The following is a 21,844-nucleotide window of genomic DNA, read 5'->3' on the forward strand; positions in this document are numbered from 1 at the left end:
AGCCATTGCTCTTGTATCACGCGATAGGCTCGGATACTCCTCCAGGGTCCTGTTGATGACCTCCATAGACCGACCCATCCACTTAAATTAAAAAAAACAACATATTAAATAAATCACAAGTTTTTTTTAAAAAAAACAACATATTAAAAACAACATATTAAAAAAATCGGATTTTAAAAACAACATATTATAAACAACATATTAAAATAGCAACTTATTAAATTATACCAAAAAATACAACTACTTACGTAATCCGTGTTAGTTCTCTCTGGCAGTGTGCGACTCTCATGTGATGACGCAACTGGAGAAACACGTGGATGAGAAAATCGGTACAGCCACTGCATGTAACCAGGACCGACTGTAGGAGCACCACCACCAAGTCTGCTGAGGGCACCAACCACGACACTAAAAGACATACCAGGGACAAACCAAGTCCACATCACAGATGTCATCTCTGGCGGAACGTCAACCCGATACATCTTCAAGTTCGTCGGTCTCTTAGCCTTCTCAGGCCTGATAATGGCTGGTGGAATGCCCTGGACGTATCCAAGTTGCCGAACCACTCGATCAGGCATGTATGGCTCAATGATGCTACGATACTGGATGCAGCCAATGAAAAGAGTAGCAGGCACGCGTCATGCTGGATCAACTCCGTACGGTAGCCAGTTAACTTCATTGTCAGTCAAATGATCCAACCTAGCCCGAAAAGCGAGAAGGCGCTCCATGCTCTTGTTAGGGCACCCCGATCCAACATCCCAGGCGGACGCATGAGGAATAGCAAGCTCTCTGGTCAAGGTCCCCTGCTGAGGCTGGAAACACGGAAAGTACTCGTAGATCCATGCCTGCAGAAGCGTAAGGCAGCCAGCGATAGAATCAGCATCTCTTCGTGATGTTGTACCCAATTGTCGGTACATGTATGCTAGCACAGCAGAACCCCAGGAGTACTCACTAATCTGAACATCCTCAACAAACAGCTCGTTGAAGAAGGAAGGATGAGTACGGTTTCCACTCTTGTCCAAAAACAAACAACCGCCGAGTACTAACCACAGGTACGCCCTGTAATGGAAACTGAAGGGCCTCTACGCCTCCAAGGTCGACTCCACTATCCTCTCAGTCAGGACCCCACTACCTTGCCATACGGTTTTGGTACCACACTTCTCATTCAGCTCTTCCTCAGTCATATCCAAGGTAACCGAGCACGCGTCCCGTAAAACGTCCGTGCTAGGAGTAGTGGAAACCATGGAACCGTCGACACGAAGCCCTAGAATATGATACACATCATGTAGCATGATCGTGATCTCCCCAAAAGGCATGTGAAACGTGTTCGTGTCTGGCTGCCATCTCTCAACAAAAGCAGAAATTAAGGGCCAGTCAAATCGCCGGAACATGATCCCGGGTAAATGAGATAGACCAGTGCCATCAATCGGTTCCAGGTGCTCCGGCGGAAGACGAGCGCGCCAGTTACCCAATTCAGAACACAACTGTGTCCTGCTCAAACACCGCAGCACGTTTCGCTCCTGCCCACCCAATATGTAGGCAGACACGTGACCCCCAAAACTCGGAATAACGGTACCATCCTCAGGCCCACCTGGCATCGGCTCCTGCACCACTCATGACTCTGACGAGCTGGTAGAAGCTTGACCTGGTTCACTACTGCTAACATATCTCCCATGGTCACCCCTATACACAGTACGGTAATCCTGAGGGTCGTACTGTGCATCTCCAGCAGATTGACTTCCTCGATCTTCATCCTCATCCTCATCTGATGAAGGCACTCCAGTAGACGAATACATGGGGGCGCTCCCCTGTGACTGGTGCTCCCCCGACCAAGCACCAGCAGTCCCATACTGCTGCTCATGCTGAAACGGTGCATGTGAAGGTCCTGCACCACCTAACTCCCTCCTAACAGACGCATTCAAACGTCTTGATCTTGCATGACGAGGACCAGAACCCTCAATCTGCATTAAAAAAATAAGTACAAAATCATATTTCAATAATAATTCATAGTCAAAAAAATCAAATCAAAACTATAATAAATCAAATCAAATAAACAATAATAACAGCATTACAAATAATAACAATAATATTATTCTTACAATACTAATACACTACTAACAATAACAACACACTAACACACTACAAATAATTTCAACACAATAACAGACCAAATCAAAACTATAATTAACCACAAAACTGCCAAAATTTAAACGCAACAACGACAACCCAATAAAAAAAACAATTACAATAACAATAACAACAATTTAAGTAAACAACCATAATACATAACAACAACAGCAGCAAAAACCAATACAAACCAAACCAAATTTACATAACAATAACAATACATAGCAACAACAAACTTACTTTAATGCTAAACTATAATTATTGTAAAACTATAATTATTATAAAACTAAATCAACAAAAATTACATATCAATAACTATTGCAAAACTAAATCAAGAAAAAAATTATTTTAATACCACAAATGAAGGACACAAATTACTTCAAAAAAAAATAAAAATAAATGAAGGACACAAATATTTTCAAATTAAAACATGCACCAAATCAACAAAATCGAGGACAAAAAAAAATAAGAAAAACATAAATTAAAAAACAAAGGAAAAACAGAAAAAAAAAAAAAAAAAAAAGGTGGAAAAACACAAAAACACAAAAACCAAAAAAAAAAAAGGGGAAAAATAGAAAGAAAAAAAAAAAGGGGGAATAACAGAAAAATAAAAAATAAAAAAAAAAACCTGGAAACTGGACTTCCGCCCAGAAAATCCGGAAGTCCAGGGGAACTTCCGGAAATTTCAGGCGGAAACCCCACTTCCGCCTGAAATTTCCGGAAGCTCCCCTGGACTTCCGGAATTTCTGGGTGGAAGTCCCCTTGTCCAGAATTTTTTTTTTTTTTCAAAATTCAAAAATTTAAAACAAAAAAAACCTCACCGGCTCGCCGCCGCTAACGCCGCCACCACGACCACCAAACGTCAGCCTAATACTCCGTCGGTCTGCCATTGTCGGATTCAACGTTTGATTGCAAGATTTGCTTGTATTTGAGTAGCCTTCAACTATTTTGGTTTTTTTTAAAAAAAAAATTTCTGATTTTTTTTTTTTTCAAAATTTCTGATTTTTTGGAAGGTTTTAGAGAGAGAAAGTGTCAAAGAGTGATTTTGTGAGATGGGAAATGTCTCGTAAAGCCCTAACTTACTTTATCGAGTATTTATATACGGAGGGCAATTTAGGAAATTCATGTAAAAAATGTGAACGTCACCTAGTAAAATGCAAACGACGTTTAACAACACCCTTTTTTTTTTTTTTTTGTCTTTTAATTTCATTAAGGGATGATAGTCTTTTAATTTCTTTTTTAATCTTTTAAAACTCATTTTTTATCTCTTATCATGAAAATTTTGGTATAGAAATGGAGAGATAATGTGGTTTTTTATCCTATCCTGTCCCTTATTACAATCCAAATATACTCCATATACAAATGTCTTTAATTTAATTGTCCATGTTATTCTAGGAGTTTTTAACGTGTATTGCACTATTACTAAATTAATTTATTTGTTAATTTTTTTTTCAAATAATAAGGTTAATCTTCTTTCCATGTAAACATGAAAATTAAATCAATTATTTTAGAGTAATTGATATAGTTTGATTGCGTATACTGTTAATTCAAAAAAATTCAATTAATTAATTGATATATATGGATAGGGGTGATAATGAGACTGAGCTATTCGTGAACTATTCGAGCTCAGTTCGGTCAAAGCTCAATTCGATGAGGCTTGACTCGAATTTGAGTTCGACTCGAAACCTTAACGAGCAGAGCCGAGCAAGTCAAAGCTCGGCTCGAAAGCCGGTGAACAGGCTCAATTACAATATACGTAGTGTAATTTAGAAAAATAAACTATTGTTTTTATTTAAATTTAAGTATGAAGATTTAAAATCTGGTTAAGAACCAAAAACAAAACTATCAACCAAATCTAATTACATGTGTGTGTTTATTTCGACCCAAAAATAAAAGCCCAGCTTTGCACGCATACCTTTAGGCCTTTCATAAATAAACTTGAAAGAAAACCCAAACTCTTTTCTTAGATTCTCTCTCCTGTGCTCCCCTACGGCCTACTCCTAACATTAGAAGCTCTTTACTCTCTCCTCTGTTAAACTACTTGCATCAAAAACATCTCCATCTCAATGTAACATGGCTTCCATCAACACACCACCGGTCCACCGCATGCTCGTCATCACCACTAGCCCAGTCCTACACCTCGTCATCGGCCTTAAACCAAGCTGAATTCGAGCTCAAACCAAAAAAAAATCAAGATCTCGAGCCGAGCTTCGAACCGAGCCGAACCTGCGTATAGAGTCACGAGTTCGAGCCGAGCTTGTATTTCTAAAGCTCGTCGAGCTTGGAGCTCGAGCCGAGCTTGCTTTGAGATAAACGAGCTCGAGCCGAGCATACTACTATTCGGGCTCGGCTAGAAGGTTTAGCACCCCTAATGGGATCAACAACATCAAATTCAATCCCTAAAAGCAACAAATCAGAGTTGCTAGTATCCAATTCAACATATATACATCAAATCATATGATCTGTAGGCATCTACTTTTGGTAAAATGTTCCGTAACCAAATTGTAATGATAAGATAAAAATTTACAGTACATTTCAGCCTAGATTAAAGTTGAAGTGTACGAATTTCGAAATGTAATGAAAGATGATCTGAATCCCCTTTTTGAGTCCAAACCTTTTTTAAATCTAGATCCTCTTATTAATTAGTCCTATAATATGCTAACACATGTTTAAAGCCTAGTTAATAACATACCAAAATTCATCAAAAGAGGTGCCTAGGTCAAATGGGTATTTCATAATAGCTCAATATGGGAAGGTATGGGTTTTAATAGCTCAATATGGGTTGGGTATAGCTCTTAACAAACATTCAGGTGGAAAACTCTTGGAGCCTAAGCCTATATTTTATGCAACAAATAAGATGACAAAGTCATAAATTTTAACATATGTACCACTAAATAGGTAAGTAGTATCATTAAATGGTGTAATGGTACAAATATTTTTCTAATAATACAAATAAATATGTAAATAGTGCATCAAATATTACACCATTGTGAGATAATAGTACTACAAAGAAAACCTATAATCTAGTGGTATTATATATAAGCATAGTGCTACACAAAAAAAATACCATTTTAGTTCTAAAAATACCTTTACAAATGTATTATGCCCTCACATAGGGCCTATACGCCCACAGATCAGATGCACTTCGTTCAGGTATCAAATTATAGAAAAAACTAATCACAAATAAATAATATTTCCGGATTCAAGTTCCAACCTGATACAATCATGGTTCATTTTGCATTTCAGATTCACATCACTCTACATAAAAACAGAACACCCCCTAATAAGCATGGTTAGACATATAACTAGTGTCACACTAAGTCATTTAAGTAAATCAAGTTAATCAAATACTTATAAACATTATTGTCAAAAAAATACTTATAAACATTGAAGTCATAGCCATAAAATCTTCTGTTAATACCAGATTGTGAAAACCATATCATTGTTGTTGTCAATCGAATTATATTGTTAGATATATTGTGTTCTAACAATTTCAACAAGGTAAATTCACCATTCTATTTCTTGTAGTGGACACTCTTATCCAATCTTGGGTATTGGTCTATCAGATACCCTATTTTGACAACTTAAAATACACCTAAAACAACTTGCAGCATTTGGTAAATGACCATACTCATCATAATATACAAACAACTTAACATTAGATCGTTGGATTGCGCCTAATTATACATTAACTCAAACTAATTTGCAATAAACCTTTCTCTGTCCCTCACTCCTCTTATCTCAATGGCTTCTAATATTCAGAAGATTATCACCTGCTACTCTACAATTGTGAGAAGAACTCATGAACATTGTAGTAACGGTCAAGGACTACATTATACAAAGGGTGTATTGGTTCTAAGAGATTTGAATATGGACCAAGCACTTCTTGCGCCGTAGGCAAAGAGTCAGCATCCTTCAAACTGATATACTGGCACACTGAAAGACCACTTAAACAATAACATGTGTGGTAGAAGTCTCTGCTCTTTCCAGGCTTGTCTCTAAATCCTCCATCCATAATCTGCACCAATAAATCACATTCACTTATTTGAGGGGAAAAAAATCACTTCAACAATTATGCCACCTCTGTGAAAGAGTTCAGGATAATCGAAGGTGTTAAAGATAGTTACCAGGAATTTATTTCTAAAATATCTTAATACATAACAAATGTGAAAAGCAAGCATATTATCACTTTTTCCTTTCCTCTATTTTCCATCTCCTGAGGAGGGGTGGGAAAAGAAGATAGCTTTACCAAATCACTAGATCAATTGATATTTTTCAGATGGATGTAATTTCAACAAAACTATTTCATATTATCAAAACACATGTCCTCTATCTACCACCATGACACATTGACACAACCTTGATTAGCATAAAAGCATCAGCTGCAAAATTCTCCACTGATTTAATACACAGATCTATGACTGACTATATGCAGCTACCTCAAACAAGCGAGAGGCAGCCCAAAATTCCAATTGGGTGACCTCAACTTAGAACTTTTGTTCATATAGACGACATGCACTTAACATTTCCATGTCAATTAGATGCGTCTTAAATTCTCATTAGATAGCTTATGCCAGTATGGCGATGTATCAAGGGGTTTGAGGAAAAGATTTCATGTTCCATGCCTATTTCACACAGTGATTTTCTTTTTTTGTTATACTAAATATTTTAAGTTAATAAGTTTTGACTTTTAATACTATTCATAAACTTTACATAACTAGCTTTTGTGATATATAGATGGACTTGTATAATAGATGGAGCGTTTTATGCAGTACAAATATGACAACCCAATAATCCTGCCTTGAGCAATGTCTGCAATCTCACCTCTACAAGCACAAGAGAAAGAATATTTATGGAAGGCCCAAAGTGAAAAAAAAAAAAAAAGGTTATAATGTTAGAATATATGGAAGTTACCCTACTTCTATGAGTTGTCTATCAGAAAATTATACTCCTCATGTTACTATAAATGCTGAAAAATATATATCCCTATACCAGGCAACCATGCTACTAGTAGGCTCTACTGTCTAGTACCTATGGCAACAACTCAAAAATAATATAATTAATTAAACCATACCAAGAAATCCCCCAATTTAAAAACTACCTGAGAACAAAGAATTATATATTGCTGCAGAGCGAAGTTGTGAAAGAGGGGTCCAATATTGGCTGAACGTTTGACAAATTTAAAACCGATATCAGACAGGTTAGCAACATCAGGAACATCTTGTAGGCCTGCAGATATACAACCACCAGTTTAATCTTACGTGCTTATAATAAGAATAACGAGCATTAAGTTAACAGCAAGCATAAGGAAAGCCTATCTGACTACGAAAAAATTCCTAAACTAATTCCAATTCCAGAATTAGACATATATATGAGCTTTAAACATATGCCCATGTGAGGAATGTCTCAAATTCGGACTTGAGAGCGAAAGTAGTGAACCCAAGAGCTTCTAAAAATTGAGCAACCTGACCATGAATCATGGAGTTTTTAAGTGGGCTTCTTGATCTTGGATAAGGAGATGACATGTGTCACTCCTGTTCTCGCTTTTATTATACATCGATTGGAAAGAAAGGGTTGGGTTAGTGTAAAAAAAAAGGTAAATAAAGTGTGTAAAAAGAGAGGGGGGGGGGGTAAGGAAAAAAAATGTAGATAAAGAAAGAGAGTAGAAGGGTGATAAGCAGCAACAAGGCAAACAACAACTAACAATCAAGCATACAACATAATTAAATATTGGAAAATGATAAACATCCGCTTGTTTTTTCCGGAAATCTGGGGGAGATCCGCCCAAAATTTCCGGATGTCCCCAATAACATCCGGAAATTTCAGGCTGATGTACAAATCCGGATGAAATTTCCGGATGTAATTAGGGACATCCGGAAATTTTGGGCGGATCTCCCCCAGATTTCCGGAAAAAACAAGCGGATGTCCTATTTACAAAAATAAATAAATTCCGAAATACTTACAGATTCTTCCGTCGAACCCTCCGGCGTGTGAACGTTGTCGTCGTCCATCGTAAAACATCACTCCGCACACTTTCCTTTTCTGGCCCGGGATTTTTAAATTCCTCGGGATTACCGTACAATGGTGGAACCGGGATTTTTAATGCTCGGGATTTTTTTAACACAAGTGGTGGGTCGGTAATGTTTTTAATGTTGTCGGTAACTAAATTTACCCATGGTGGACCCTTAAATAGATAAAATACCCACAAGGGCAAAAATGTTATTTCAAGTAAAAATGTGAACGTCACCCAGTAATTTGCGAACGACGAATAGCAGTTCAGAAAAAAAAAGGTGTATTTATCCTTATCCTTATACTTATCATCTCTCGTTAAATCTCTTATCCATATCCCTCATATTAACTGCCCCATAAACATTTACCGCATTACATGGAGTTTCTCAGTTAAAATATCAGCTGTGCCGAATTCCACTCAAAAACAAACAAACAGAAAATCAACATTCAATTTACCCACCAGAAAATGTCATCTTCTCCCATCTCCAACAAAAAGGCAGCAGTATGCGTAACAGGAGCAAACGGTTTCATTGGCACATACCTTGTGAAGAGCCTCATTGAATCCGGCTACACAACCATCAACTGCTCCATCTTCCCCAACTCTTCTTCCTCTCACCTTCTATATCTCCTCCCTTCCTCTATTCCTCCTCCCACCATACAAATATTCGAAGCCGATATCGTCGACTACGACGCTGTTTCGAGGGCTGTTGAAGGATGCCATGGGGTCTTCCACGTGGCATCCCCTTGTACTTTGGAGGATCCTGAGGACCCACAGTCTGAGCTTGTGGACCCTGCTGTTAAGGGTACTCTTAATGTTCTAGAAGCTTCTAAGAAACATGGGGTGAAAAGGGTGGTGCTTACTTCTTCTATTTCTGCTATGGTTCCTAATCCTGCTTGGTCTTCTTCTTTGCCTTTTGATGAGTCTTCTTGGACTGATCTTCACTATTGCCGTTCTCATCAGGTTCCCTTCCCCTACTCAAATTTGTGTTTAATTTAAATTCGAATACGGTACGCAATACAAATTTACCAATGAAAGTGAGGGATCTGAACATGTAATCTATCGTACATAGGACTCAGTTTTAATGATCTCATTAGTAAAAATGTTTATTGACGTTCATATGATTGATCTCTCACGACTTTAACCAATTAAGCTTGTCGTATTTTTTTTATCAATTTTTTTTTGTGGGATTTAACTTGTTTGTATTGTTTTTTATCAATTAATTTGTGGAATATACAATAATATATGCTAATTGGGAATATAGTTAGCTGTGATTGCACGTGCACCACCAGAGGTTCTAATGTATGTCGGAAAAACTTGTATTAGTTTTTGGTTATTTTAAGATTATTGAATTACATAATCAAGGGAATGTAATGATTGAAGCTTAAAACAATAGGAAAATTAAAGTGAGGAATGTTTGAGTTTTGATGAGAAAGGGCCAAAGGGGGAATCTAATTGTAATCATTTAGATGTAAAAATTGTTATTTGGATATATATATCTATGGTATAAGCGAAAGGGAGGTAGCGGTGTCCCCTTAAAATGTCTAAATTATTGTACTTATAGGGTTAGTGATATCTTGTTAAGGTGCTATTTGATTTAATATCTATTGTCTAACTTATTTGAAGTTATAAAAAAAACTTAAATTGTATGAAGTATTTTTATTTGGTGTGAAATTGTAATATAAACTTTATTGTATCTGCAATCGTCACGTCTAAACTGATATGAAGTTAATTTGTCTAGACTTATCTGTAGTTATTTGAATTTAATTAATTTGTTTGATACTCCGTATGATAAAATCCCCTTCATTGCAGGTTGAATGTAATGTTTTGACATTATTCACATGCTACAATTTGACCAAATTCATTTATTAGCATACAACAAGTGTTAGTATATATACTTCGTGGGATGTTTTTAGATTTATCTCAATTATATTTTCAATGTAATAATTTTTCATAATTTTACTATTAGATGATTAAAGAGATGTTACACTTTTTCTCACAAAGGAAGGGGCTTATACCTAAGCTATTGGATCCCTATCACCTAATTTTACATGATCAAGTGATTATGTTTAACCATTTCATTTAAGCAGATGTTCATTGTCTTAACTTCATTGCGTTTGCTGATTTGGTTGTGTTTATGTTTGCGTATCACAGAAATGGTACTCAATATCTAAAACACTGGCAGAAAAGGCTGCCTGGGAATTCTCAGAAAAGCATGGTCTAGATGTGGTGGCTATTAATCCAGCTACGTGTCTTGGCAAGCTGCTGCAGCCAGGCTTGAATGCGAGCTGTGCTGTTCTGCAACAGCTGCTTCAGGGATCGGAAGAGACTCAGGAGTATCACTGGTTAGGAGCAGTGCACGTTAAAGATGTGGCAAGAGCTCAAGTCCTGTTGTTTGAGACCCCTGCTGCTTCTGGCAGGTACCTTTGCACTAATGGTATCTACCAGTTTGGTGATTTTGCCGCTAAAGTCTCTGCACTCTTCCCTGGGTACCCGATTTACAGGTCTATTTTATCACCTTTCTATAGTTATTATTATTTTGTTATTAGGTTTTTGGTATGTAGTATTCTCACTGATAAATCTAGTAATATAACCTAAGGAATCTAGAAAGATGACAAACTTTCTACGAATGATCCCCTTCCCCTCTAGACGCTTAAACAACTAGAAAGACAGAAGACAAAAGCAGACATAGTAGAGAATACAGGATTGTTACAGAAAGACCGAGTAGCAGAAAGCTAAAGAGTATTAAGCCAATATCTGTAGCCTTCGGCTGCTTTCTTTCATATTATGTTTCTCACTCTTGATTTCACCACAGCGTAGATTTCCTTCAACACTTTACCTACAAAGAGGTGATTAAATTGCCTCTTTTTGTCGATGAAAGCAATGAGCATGATAAAGAATCAGTTGTGCTGTGGTCTGAGGGGCAAATAGTTGAATATCTAACCCATAAGCTTATCTAGTATTCTAAAACAATGTCATGTGATTGGTGTGAATGTAGTTTTGATTTATTTAACCTTTTTTCAATAATGGGAAGGCATTAGGAGACTGAAGTACATGGCTTCTATGTCTTGAAATATTTTCCTATTAATTAAAATCCTGATTCTTTGTAGTTAAGATCAGCATGACTTTAGAATAGTATCTAGCACTTTGGGTGGTCCTCTTAATTTCGATGGAAGGCTTTGCAGTATGGATCGTCCTTCATGTTATTTGAATAGTTAAATGGTATTGTTCATTCCCCCATTTCCTCATAGTGTTATCAGAAGTCATTGGTGCTTGTATATTGGAGATATAAGGTTCTAAATATAAGCCACGCGTTAGATTTAAGGATCGTTCAGGATTTTCTGTTTGTTAATCTCATGGAAAGTCGTGAATTGTGGGCATACATATCTTTGTTTAGTTGATACTTGATACTCACCATCTGTAGGGAAGGTTGTTTAGCGGTGCATTCTGTGATGTTGGTTTTCTGGGTAATTTAGTATCCCCTTAGGATCTACAAGTTTGTTTTGACTAAGATGAGGAGAAGATGATGTAATGTCATATTGCCTGATATATGTTTTGGTGCATATGGTTTGATAGGAGATCAAAAAATGTTGAGATATCCACTGAGAAGTTGTTGCTAATTGTTTACCTGTGTTTGTGTGGTCTGTTTTGTGTTCCTCTGGTCTGTCTGTTGGCCTATTGTATGATTATTCGTGACTGACACAAGGTGCGATTCATTTTATTAAGCCTGTATTGTTTTGTTCAGGGGAACAATCGTTCCACATGTTTATTTCTTCCATCTTGTTTATTCTAATACATATTCTGATATCTCCGTCCCTGTCTCTTTCTGTTTTTTCCCCTAAGCAATTCTTGGTGTTTTTTAAATTATTATTATTATTATTATTTTTTTCCCCAAATTTTAAATGGCAAGAAGTAAAGATATGGGCTTGGCTTTCATTTCAGCAGTTTCATTATGATTGTTAGTGTAGATCTCTAGAGATTTTCGGATCATTTTACTTAGCAGCTTAATTTCTTTGCTTTTGGCAAGCCACTACACACCAGATATCATGTGGTCACTGCACAGCACCACCAACATTCCCAGAAAGCGAAAACACACACAAAAAAATGCTGGATTACTTTATGGACCATGTGGAATGTTGCAAACCCCTTTCTTTTTTTAAGATAGCAAATATAAGTTGAGTAAATGATGTTTGAAATTGTAGTGGTATAGTGCTTTTCATCAAAAACACTCATTTGACTTCGTAAGGAATTTTTGGGCCATATGATGATTGATGTTACCATTACAAATAAAACCTTTTCGTTGTTCCTTTGAGTTCTTTTGTAACCTTCCTTCCCTGCATTTATGCTTCTAATAAGGCTAATTTTAGCATTATTATATCTAATCTTCACTGCTGCTGATTTGGTCCTTGATCTAGTACTATTCATTAAATCATTTAATTAGGAAAGAAAAAGACCAACAACTTTACAAGAGTAACACTTTTCACATTTCATGTATTTAACTCTGATTTTGCAGTTGTGAGCCTAGCCTAAAGCTTTGGTTTTTCTAGACCTAGTGGATAACATTATAACATCATCCTAAGAATTCGACCCTAATTTTCTCTACATTATAACATGTCTTCTAAACTTTTAAATTCCACTACTTATCTAAACTGTCCTATAATATGTGTTGTTAATACAATAACCCATGTTGTAACACTTGGTTGGCAATCTGTGATTCTGTAAAACTAAAGATTTTAGCTGACTTGACGATTTTATCATTTTCAGCGCTGCTGTATTTATATACTTTTATGGATTAATATTTGAACTTTTTTCTCTCTTAATCTTGTGAAAACATGTAGCAACTTGATAAGAGGTAATTTTTTTCTGACTAATAACTGCAAGAATGAATATGATCTTACATGGAAGATTTGTTTGAAAGAATTATAGGAAGATGATAAATTTAGATATTACTAAAATTTTGTTGGTAATGCATGTGGTATTATGTACATTAGGAGAGTGTAAAAATCATTTTACTAGGATTTTCACCAGGAAGTAAACTCAAAAGTAGTTGGGAAGGTTCCTTGAGAAATGTTTATCTCTGTCTACATACCCTTATGGTCTGGAAACGGCATGAAAAACTCAAAAACTAGGAAAGTGCGAAAAGGTTTTGAACTAAGAAAAGTTATGTTGATGGAAAGCATTGTTACTTGCAATTTATGTACTCTTGTTGCTTTACCTCAATATCTTCTTTTCAATTTTAGCGTTTGAGGCTTAATAACCTTTGCTTTTAATTGAACTGCTTCGAAATGTCAGGTTTACTGAAGAAACCCAACCAGGTCTGGTGGCATGCAGAGATGCAGCCAAGAGATTGATCAATCTTGGCCTAGTTTTTACACCACTCAAAGAAGCAATACAGGAGACAGTAGACAGCTTGAAGGCCAAAGGTCTCTTGGATATACAAAAAGCAGAATCATAGTTGCAGTTAAAAATTTAACCTCTTCCTGTATTTTGATGCAGTTAGAAGCAACACGGAAGACAATAATAGTGGGCTTGATGGCCTAGGATTCAAGGATAAACAAACTCCAAGCTCATAGTCTCATAGATGCTCCAGAGAAGTAAAGTCTCCGTAGTTTTAGAAACAGTCAACTAAAATAATCAACTCGTATGAGTCTTAGTCTTCCCGTCTATTTTCTGTTACTATCCTAAGAATAATAAATTTCTTTTTCGCTAATAATTAGTTTGATCTGTTTCATTGCGATTCATAATCATCCTGTACTAATGATTTGTTAATGAAAAGCTACTGACATTACTAATAAAAATTGTATTTAGCGATAATTGTTCTATGGATTCCTATTACTGTACTAACGTTGGTTTTATATTTTGTGCAAATTTCATGTCCAGTTTCATTGAAATCTAGGGCTCCCCACATGATATCCCTGTAAGAGCATCGCGATAATCAGCAGATAGTCCAAACCTCGGTTTAGGGTCAGTCACCCAATTATTAATGACTTCTATCAACTTCTGTAAAAGACACATGATATTAAATCAATGGCAGAAACTAAGGTTAAGAATGACAATGGAAAGTACTGTAAGTACATGGTAGTGGTTAGTAGTTACTCCAGTAAAGAGCTTTCCCAAAGAGAAAGATTGCCTGTTTTTGCTGTCATTTCTTGTTTGCAAACTTTGGCTGCTTCTTAAGCACGTGATTTTGGGACCTTTTGATGGATTTTATTTGGTAGGGCCTTTGGTCACCCATAAACAGGCAAGTTTTAGAGTTAACTTATGCATATTATACCTCTGGCTTTAGCATTTATACTTGTTTCTCTCTCCTGTTTTATCTGTGTTCAGAAATTAAGCAGCATTCCATGTGCTCTCTTTCTATCTGCTTCTTAAATTTTATGCTGCTCTTTTACAAAGAAGGAATCTTTTCTTTTTCTGATAACAGAAAGTCTGTGTGAGAGTTGAGCAAGGTGAGGTTTCTAATCATGCATCATTTCTTTATTGTACTTCCTCCATCGATCGATCTAAATTACTTGCAACACTCTGACTTTGACGTACGGTCTATAATGTACAAAGTATTTAAATAGTTATTAATACATTAATCACACATCAGTAAGAAATTTGAAAAGATATATTGAAAACGTTCATAGATGAATCTAACAAGATTCCACGAGACTGTTTTTTTCCTATATTGGTGAATTGATCAAGGTAAGGTTTCTAATCATGCATCTGTTTTTTAATTAATATTTTTGGCTCCTGGCATTTGCATGTGCATCAAATGATTTTGGCCCACCTTATATATAAAATTATTCCATGATCCTTATGCCACTCAAAAACTAATCTTCATCCCCACCACCAGTACCTTCTCCATCTCAATTCTTTTTTTCTTGATGGTATATAGGCTTGTTTCTTTGCTAAGGTTTGTGATATGAAAAAGAAGTGATTAGAATATCTAAACAGCGTTTTCAATTATGCCTGATAATATGAGTAGCCCAGCACCTTGCAACAGCTCATGGTAACTTTCTTTTCCTTCTTTTGTTATGTTTCTGTCTTCATTGTTTCGGCCTTGATCAATCAGTAAAATAATTTCTGTTCTGTCTGTTGCAAGGTCTATTAGCGAGGATTCGCTAAGGAGATACGTACACTATGCAAGTGAGAATTGTATACAAGAGCTTCTTTCAGCCTCAGACTCGTGCAGGAACGGGAATGGGAATGATGGATGGAAGATTCTTTCGTTAGATGGAGACATGGAAATATCCAAACGGCGTTCAGGTTCATTCCATATCTTTCGTAGTCGCTGGCTACTCAGATCAGTCTCTCCTAAGCAGTTCATTTCTGTTGCCAATGCTATTGATGCTGCAAAGGTCTGTTTTTCTGTTTTGTCATATGAATTTAGTAGTTGAACTAACTCTTTGACCTTCTCAACTAATCTCCTAGGAAACAGAGAAAAAACAAAAATTAAATTGATAAGCCTCCATCAAAAATATATTATATACAGGTGTTCGGAAAAAATTGTTACCTTTCCTTGTATCATACGAAGTAATGGTTCACCTACTTCATCATTTCTTCCAAAGACGAGTTTGATGTTTATGTTATTTTGTTTCTGTTGATTTTATTAATCAATGCTTAGTATAATTGAATGAACAATAGAATTTTTTAGTATGTGAAATTATGTTGTTACAGTAACCTGTATAACTTTATAATAAAAATTTGAATTTTGAAAACTCAGCAATGGGATCATGACTTGGTGGAGGCAAGATACATAAAAGATCTTGAAGAAAATCTAAGTATAATACGTCTAAGGTTCGGGGATGCCTCGAGGCCGTTGTTTAAGAACAGAGAGTTCATTGTATACGAGCGACGTGAGACAATGGATGATGGCACCCTGGTGGTAGCAGTAGCATCACTACCCAAAGAGATAGCTGCTGGGTTATACCCTAAACAAAACAAGGCTATTAGAGGTTTATTATTGCAATCTGGGTGGGTTGTGGAGAAGCTTGAGGATGATTCTTGCATGGTCACCTATGTTGTTCAGGTATTATTCATCAACTGTTAAAATTAAATACTTGTACAAGAATTGTGAGAAAAAGAAATTATACAAAATTGTTAGAAACACTTATATTGGCTATTATCTTCGTAGAATGTAATACACGTACAACAACTTATGTGAGATAGTCTTATAATATACGAAGCGGAGTAACCATTATTAATTAGATAAAGAGCAACACTAATTAAACAAAGTATACAGTTCAATTATGAAAAATGGGCTTAAAACCGGTTAAAAATTTAAATGTTACACATAAAAATAAAAAAGTTAAATGGTTACAAGTATATAAGTAGACACAAAAAAAAAAAAAAAAAAAAAAAAAAGAATTAGATGTCTTATACTTCCTCCGTTCTAGTAATATTGCAACAACTAGATTTTTGCACTATTTATCATGCTTGTTTGACCATAAATTATGATTTATACGTAAAGTAAAATATAGTCATGTGGGGTCTTGTTAAATTTGTCTCAAAAAATACTTTCACAATATAACTTTTTATAATTTTTACTCTTATATAATTATAGATATTTAATATATAAAGTATGCTTTGGGATGTAGTAACTTTTATAAGTGGTCTCGCAAAAGCTGTCATTATATAAGACTTACTCTACCACGTTGACAATGTTTATGCACCATCATATTTTCAAAATAAGTTGAATTTAGAAATAAGATGAGAATGGTAAGCTAAAAAACTTTATGATTAAAATGTCACTTTGAGTTTTTTTTTTTTTTTTTTTTTTTTCAATTTCAAGAATGTCTATGTTCTTCAAAAAAAAAAAGAATGTCTTACTTTATATTTAATTCTTTTTCTTTTCCCTTTTTGTTTTACATACAGCTAGATCCAGCAGGATGGCTTCCCAAGTTCTTTGTGAATCGGCTAAACACAAAACTTGTAATGATTATTAAAAATCTTAAAAAATTAGCACAAAACAATCCACTTGATGATGTTATATGATTACTTGTATAAAGAAGTTTGGGATAAAAAGGGGTAAGAGTAAGTGTGGGACCATTTTAGTGGTAAATTATTTTGAATCATAGTGGTAATTATGAATACTCGTATGTTATCTGTACTAACCAATCATATTAATTTTTGCCACATTATGAGCTCTTTATGCTTAGCTTAATTCAACTTGATTAATACTTTTAAACCAAGGTTGGTTTTCATAGTGCTAATGTAATCATTACATCACTGAAATATGAGAAATTTTGATTATTATGTGCTTTAATTTTTAACTACTTTATGGCTTTTCATGATTCATTTGATTTGAAATTCAATTTGGAAATATAAGAAAGTAAACACACAATTGATATCCTAAACCTCTTCCTATAACCAATATATTGTCGTATAATCTATGGGAGAGTCTACAGTATACATGATAAATACCGCTATGTACTGTAAATGCTATGTAATGCTATGTATTATTAAATTATATGTATATAGATTAAAAAAAAAAACACTTAACCCCATTTATTTTATTTTTCTCACGATTTTTCCAGTTTATATATTTACCTGCTCTCTCATTCTGCCTACCTTCTTCGTTTATTTTCATTCATCACAACTAAAGCTCGAAGCAAATTGTAATTTGGGGACAACATTATTCAATAGCTTTGAAAATTCAATTGAGATAATATATTAATTTTTTTTCAATATAATCTCTCCTTTCATTAAACTGAAACATAACCCTAATCTATATTTCTAAGGATAATTTAATTGTTTTTGTTAATTTCAATCTCTCCCCCTTATTATTTAAAACCCTAATATGTATACTTTCATCATATGCTATTAATTCATGTTCTATGTAATTAAGAATAAATTTGACTTCTTAGATGTTAATTACTAGTAATCTAATTCAAGAAAATCTACAAGCATGGCCCAACTAGGATTATTGATTGCTTCATAATCCAATTTAGCGAAGATCATCATGTGCAATGCTAAGAAATGATTTTTCATGGTTTGTATTACTGTAAAGAAGAGTATATATATACAAATTAAATTGGGCTTAACACTACATAGCCCAAAAAGCTAACTATACATTACACAATCAGCTAAATAAATACATTATACGGCCTAACACCCCCCCCCCCCTCAAGTTGGAGCATAGGGATCACAAATGCCCAACTTGCCAAGCAAATACGAGAATTGGTGTATACTCAAGGCCTTAGTAAATACATCCGCGAGTTGATTAGTTGTCTTCACATAAGACGGACTAATAACTCCTTCCTGAATTACGTCCCTAACATAATGACAATCAACCTCAATATGCTTAGTGCGTTCATGAAAGACCGAATTTTACGCAATATTCAAGGCGGATTGACTATCACAAAATAAACGCATCGCACGCGGATGCGAGACTCCCAGACTAGCAAGAAGCTCCTTCAACCATTTCCTTTCTGAAGTGATTACCGTCATTGAACGATACTCGACCTTTGCAGAAGATTTAGAGAATGTATGTTGTTTCTTGGTTTTCCAAGAAATCGAAGAACCACCAAGACACACTAACCAACCAGAAATCGATCGTCTCGTCAAAGGACAACTAGCCCAATCTGAGTCACACCAACCTGTCAAATGGAGATCACAATCTGAACTTAAAAGTATTCCCTGACCCGGAGAACTTTTCAGATAGCGAACTGTACGGAGAGCGGCATCCCAATGATCCTATCGAGGTTGTTGAATGAATTGCGACAATATATGAATAGTATAAGCCAAATCAGGTCTAGTGAAAGATAAATGAATCAAATGACCCACAAGTCATCATTCACATCTCAGGATCATCAATAAGAGGTGCATCTGATTTTGCCAGAGTATGATTCTGCTCAATAGGAGAACTGGCCGGTCGCGCCCCTAACAAACCAGACTCTGCGATAATATCAAGAGTATACTTCCGTTGGCACAAAAAAATGCCTTTCGGACTCCGTGCAACCTCAATACCAAGAAAATACTTCAAGACACCCAAATCTTTCATATGAAAACAATCACTCAGATAAGACTTGAGTGCAGAAATTACAGAAGAATCATTCCCGGAAATGATTAAATCGTCAACATACACAAGAACACTTAGATGAATAGCCCCATGATTCAATGTGAATAAAGAATAATCAGGGTACGATTGCAGAAAGCCGTACCTTTTTAGAGAACCGACCAATTTAGCAAACCAACAACGAGGTGCTTGTCGAAGACCATACAAAGATTTCTTTAAGCGACATACCAAGACCTGTTTCGAACCATGAAATCCGGGGGGTGGTCTCATGTATACCTCCTCATCAAGGTCACCGTGCAGAAAAGCATTATGAACAACTATCTGATGGAGTTCCCAATTCTTCGCAGCTGCTATGGTTAGAATTGCCCGAACTATGACCATTTTTTCCACAGGAGCAAATATCTGGTTATAATCAATTCCCTCAACCTGATGATTGCCAAAATTAACCAGACATGCCTTCAAGTGTTCCACAGTACCATCAGAATTGAGTTTAATTTTATGAACCCATTTGCATCTGAGAGCTTTCTTCCCCGGAGGTTACACCTCCATCACCCAAGTCTCATTATCCTCCAATGTAGAGATTTATTTTCGCATCGCCTCTCTTAACCCTTCACTCTTCATAGCTTCTTTGAAACTACGAGGTTCAACTTCCGCATCTATAGCTGCAATAAATATATGGTGTTGCATAGAAAACTTATCACAATTCACAAAATGTGCTAAAGGATAGGGAGTACCTGAGGAGCAAGGAGGGGTGGATGAACTAGAAGATGGACTCGGAATAGATACAGTATGTGCGACATAGTCTCGATGCCAACCCGGTGGATGTCTATTACAATGACCGCGTCGAAGATCAAGAGTAGGAGACCTTAATTCATCATCAAAATGCTCACGGTCATGAGCAGCAGTAGCAGCCACGGGTTGCCCGTAGTCAATGCCTGATCCCACGGGTTGGTCGTGGCCAGACCTGCTCTCAAAAGAAGAGGCAGCAGCAGACCGAGTGGGACTGTGGTCTAGGTTGTGCTCTGCGGCAGGAGTGCGTATATAGCACTGTCTGGGGTAGCAGGCTCAAGGGCAACCTCCCCTAAGTGCAAAACATTTTCTAAGTCATCCAAAAAATCTGCATCCACTTCAATGTTAGTACTAAACTCACGCTCATCAGCAATAGCATGAGGAGTAGTAGTAGAGACACTCGATTCTTGAACATTAGAAAACCGGAACTCATTTTCAAAGAACTTGACATCTCGAGACACAAAGATGTCATCCGTTTCTAGATCATATAATTTCCAACCTTTCTTACCATGAGGTTAGCCAGTGAACACACATTTCCGACTACGAGGGGAAAATTTATCACCCTTTGCCTTTTAATTATGAGCAAAACAAAGTGAACCAAAAACCCGTAATTCATCAAAATTTGGTTCTTTACCAAATAAAACTCATACGGTGTTTTATTCCCCAAAAAACGAGAAGGAGTACGATTAATCAAATAAACCACACCAAGAACACATTCACCCAAAAACCAATCGGAAGATTGCCTTGAAACATTAAGGCACGACCTACATTTAAAATATGTTGATGCTTGCACTCAACAGGACCGTTTTGCTGGGGTGTGCTGACACAAGAAGTTTGGAAAAGAATACCATGTTCATTTAAGTACGGAAGCATACATTTGAATTCTGTACCACTATCACTACACACACATTTGACAGATACCTCAAATTGACATTTAATCATAGCAAAAAAGGAACAAAAAAAAGAATACGCTTCAGTTTTGTCATTCAACAAATAAACCCGAACTCCTCTTGAAAAATCATCACAAGAGTCAAAAAATAGTGTGCACCACAAGTAGAAGGAGTCATATACGACCCCCAAAGATCACAATGTATCATCTAAAAAATACGAGTAGCTCTACTATTACTATTAGGAAAACTATCACGAGTTTGTTTAGCTTGAGGACAAATATCACAAGCTTTATTCAAAGTTTTTCTACCAAAACTAGCAATAACAGCAGGAACTAACTTGACTACTCTGTCTAACGGATGCCCCATACGACGATGCCATAGCTCAAATGCAGAAAGTTCCGGAATCGACACCGCACCTACTATAGGAAGCCGTCGAAAATAGTAGAGTCCATCTATTTGTTCACCTCCTCCAATCAGGCTCCCCGAGAGTTGGTCCTATATAGCACATAAAGAGTCAGTGAATCGGACATAACAATGTGAATCGTCAATTAATTTAGAAACCGATATTAAATTGCATTTTAGTTTAGGAAAAAATAAAACGTGTCGAAGTATTATGCCATCAGCCAACACCACATTGCCTTCTTTTGTAGCCACGACCTGAGCACCATCCGGAAGGCCAAAAGGGCACGAGGGTATGGGCTGCACATCAATAAGACACGAATCGTCGCCTGTCACATGATGGGAGGCTCCTGTGTCGATAATCCAAGAAAGAGAGAAGTACTCACCAATCATCTTATCTTGTTGATGATGATTGATCATATTTAATAAGATACGGACATGTTCGAGTTGAAAGTTAGACAAAGAGGAGATACCACCACCATTTTCTTGCTGTGAAGCAGAGGATATATCACCACTGCCAAGGTTGCTGCCCACAGCATGAGCACGCACCATGGCACTGCCGTGATCAGAGGCAGCAGTAGTACGAGCGAGTTCAGCAGGAGTACGAGCAGTAGGGGCAGCAGACGTGGCTGA

General features: G+C 36.3%; 4 protein-coding genes and 1 long non-coding RNA gene across 5 annotated transcripts; 2 read left to right on the forward strand and 3 right to left on the reverse strand.

The window, feature by feature from the left end:
* Window positions 1–635: 635 nt before the first annotated feature.
* On the reverse strand, window positions 636–1,595 carry LOC110687184 (protein MAIN-LIKE 1-like). The gene is made up of 2 exons (XM_021863800.1): window positions 1,130–1,595; window positions 636–1,039 (listed from the first exon to the last, which is right to left on the reverse strand). The coding sequence occupies exons 1-2, from the start codon at window positions 1,593–1,595 to the stop codon at window positions 636–638; spliced, it is 870 nt and encodes a 289-aa protein (XP_021719492.1).
* On the reverse strand, window positions 1,539–3,603 carry LOC110688469. Its single transcript, XM_021865228.1, has 2 exons — window positions 2,946–3,603; window positions 1,539–1,958 (listed from the first exon to the last, which is right to left on the reverse strand). The coding sequence occupies exons 1-2, from the start codon at window positions 3,012–3,014 to the stop codon at window positions 1,611–1,613; spliced, it is 417 nt and encodes a 138-aa protein (XP_021720920.1). The 5' UTR covers window positions 3,015–3,603; the 3' UTR covers window positions 1,539–1,610.
* A 2,223-nt stretch (window positions 3,604–5,826) lies between these two features.
* Window positions 5,827–7,374, reverse strand: LOC110687375. The gene is made up of 2 exons (XR_002504433.1): window positions 7,226–7,374; window positions 5,827–6,142 (listed from the first exon to the last, which is right to left on the reverse strand). It is a non-coding gene; the product is annotated as an uncharacterized LOC110687375 (long non-coding RNA).
* Window positions 7,375–8,046: 672 nt separating this feature from the next.
* LOC110688478 (tetraketide alpha-pyrone reductase 1-like) lies at window positions 8,047–13,945 on the forward strand. The gene is made up of 3 exons (XM_021865239.1): window positions 8,047–9,094; window positions 10,286–10,635; window positions 13,424–13,945. The coding sequence occupies exons 1-3, from the start codon at window positions 8,600–8,602 to the stop codon at window positions 13,584–13,586; spliced, it is 1,008 nt and encodes a 335-aa protein (XP_021720931.1). The 5' UTR covers window positions 8,047–8,599; the 3' UTR covers window positions 13,587–13,945.
* Window positions 13,946–14,681: 736 nt separating this feature from the next.
* Window positions 14,682–17,368, forward strand: LOC110688490 (START domain-containing protein 10-like). Its single transcript, XM_021865250.1, has 4 exons — window positions 14,682–15,125; window positions 15,219–15,474; window positions 15,840–16,145; window positions 16,991–17,368. The coding sequence occupies exons 1-4, from the start codon at window positions 15,082–15,084 to the stop codon at window positions 17,108–17,110; spliced, it is 726 nt and encodes a 241-aa protein (XP_021720942.1). The 5' UTR covers window positions 14,682–15,081; the 3' UTR covers window positions 17,111–17,368.
* The last annotated feature ends 4,476 nt before the right edge of the window (window positions 17,369–21,844 follow it).

The sequence above is a fragment of the Chenopodium quinoa genome, unplaced genomic scaffold (genome assembly GCF_001683475.1).
Source record: "Chenopodium quinoa cultivar QQ74 unplaced genomic scaffold, ASM168347v1, whole genome shotgun sequence".
Taxonomy (NCBI): Eukaryota; Viridiplantae; Streptophyta; class Magnoliopsida; order Caryophyllales; family Amaranthaceae; genus Chenopodium; species Chenopodium quinoa.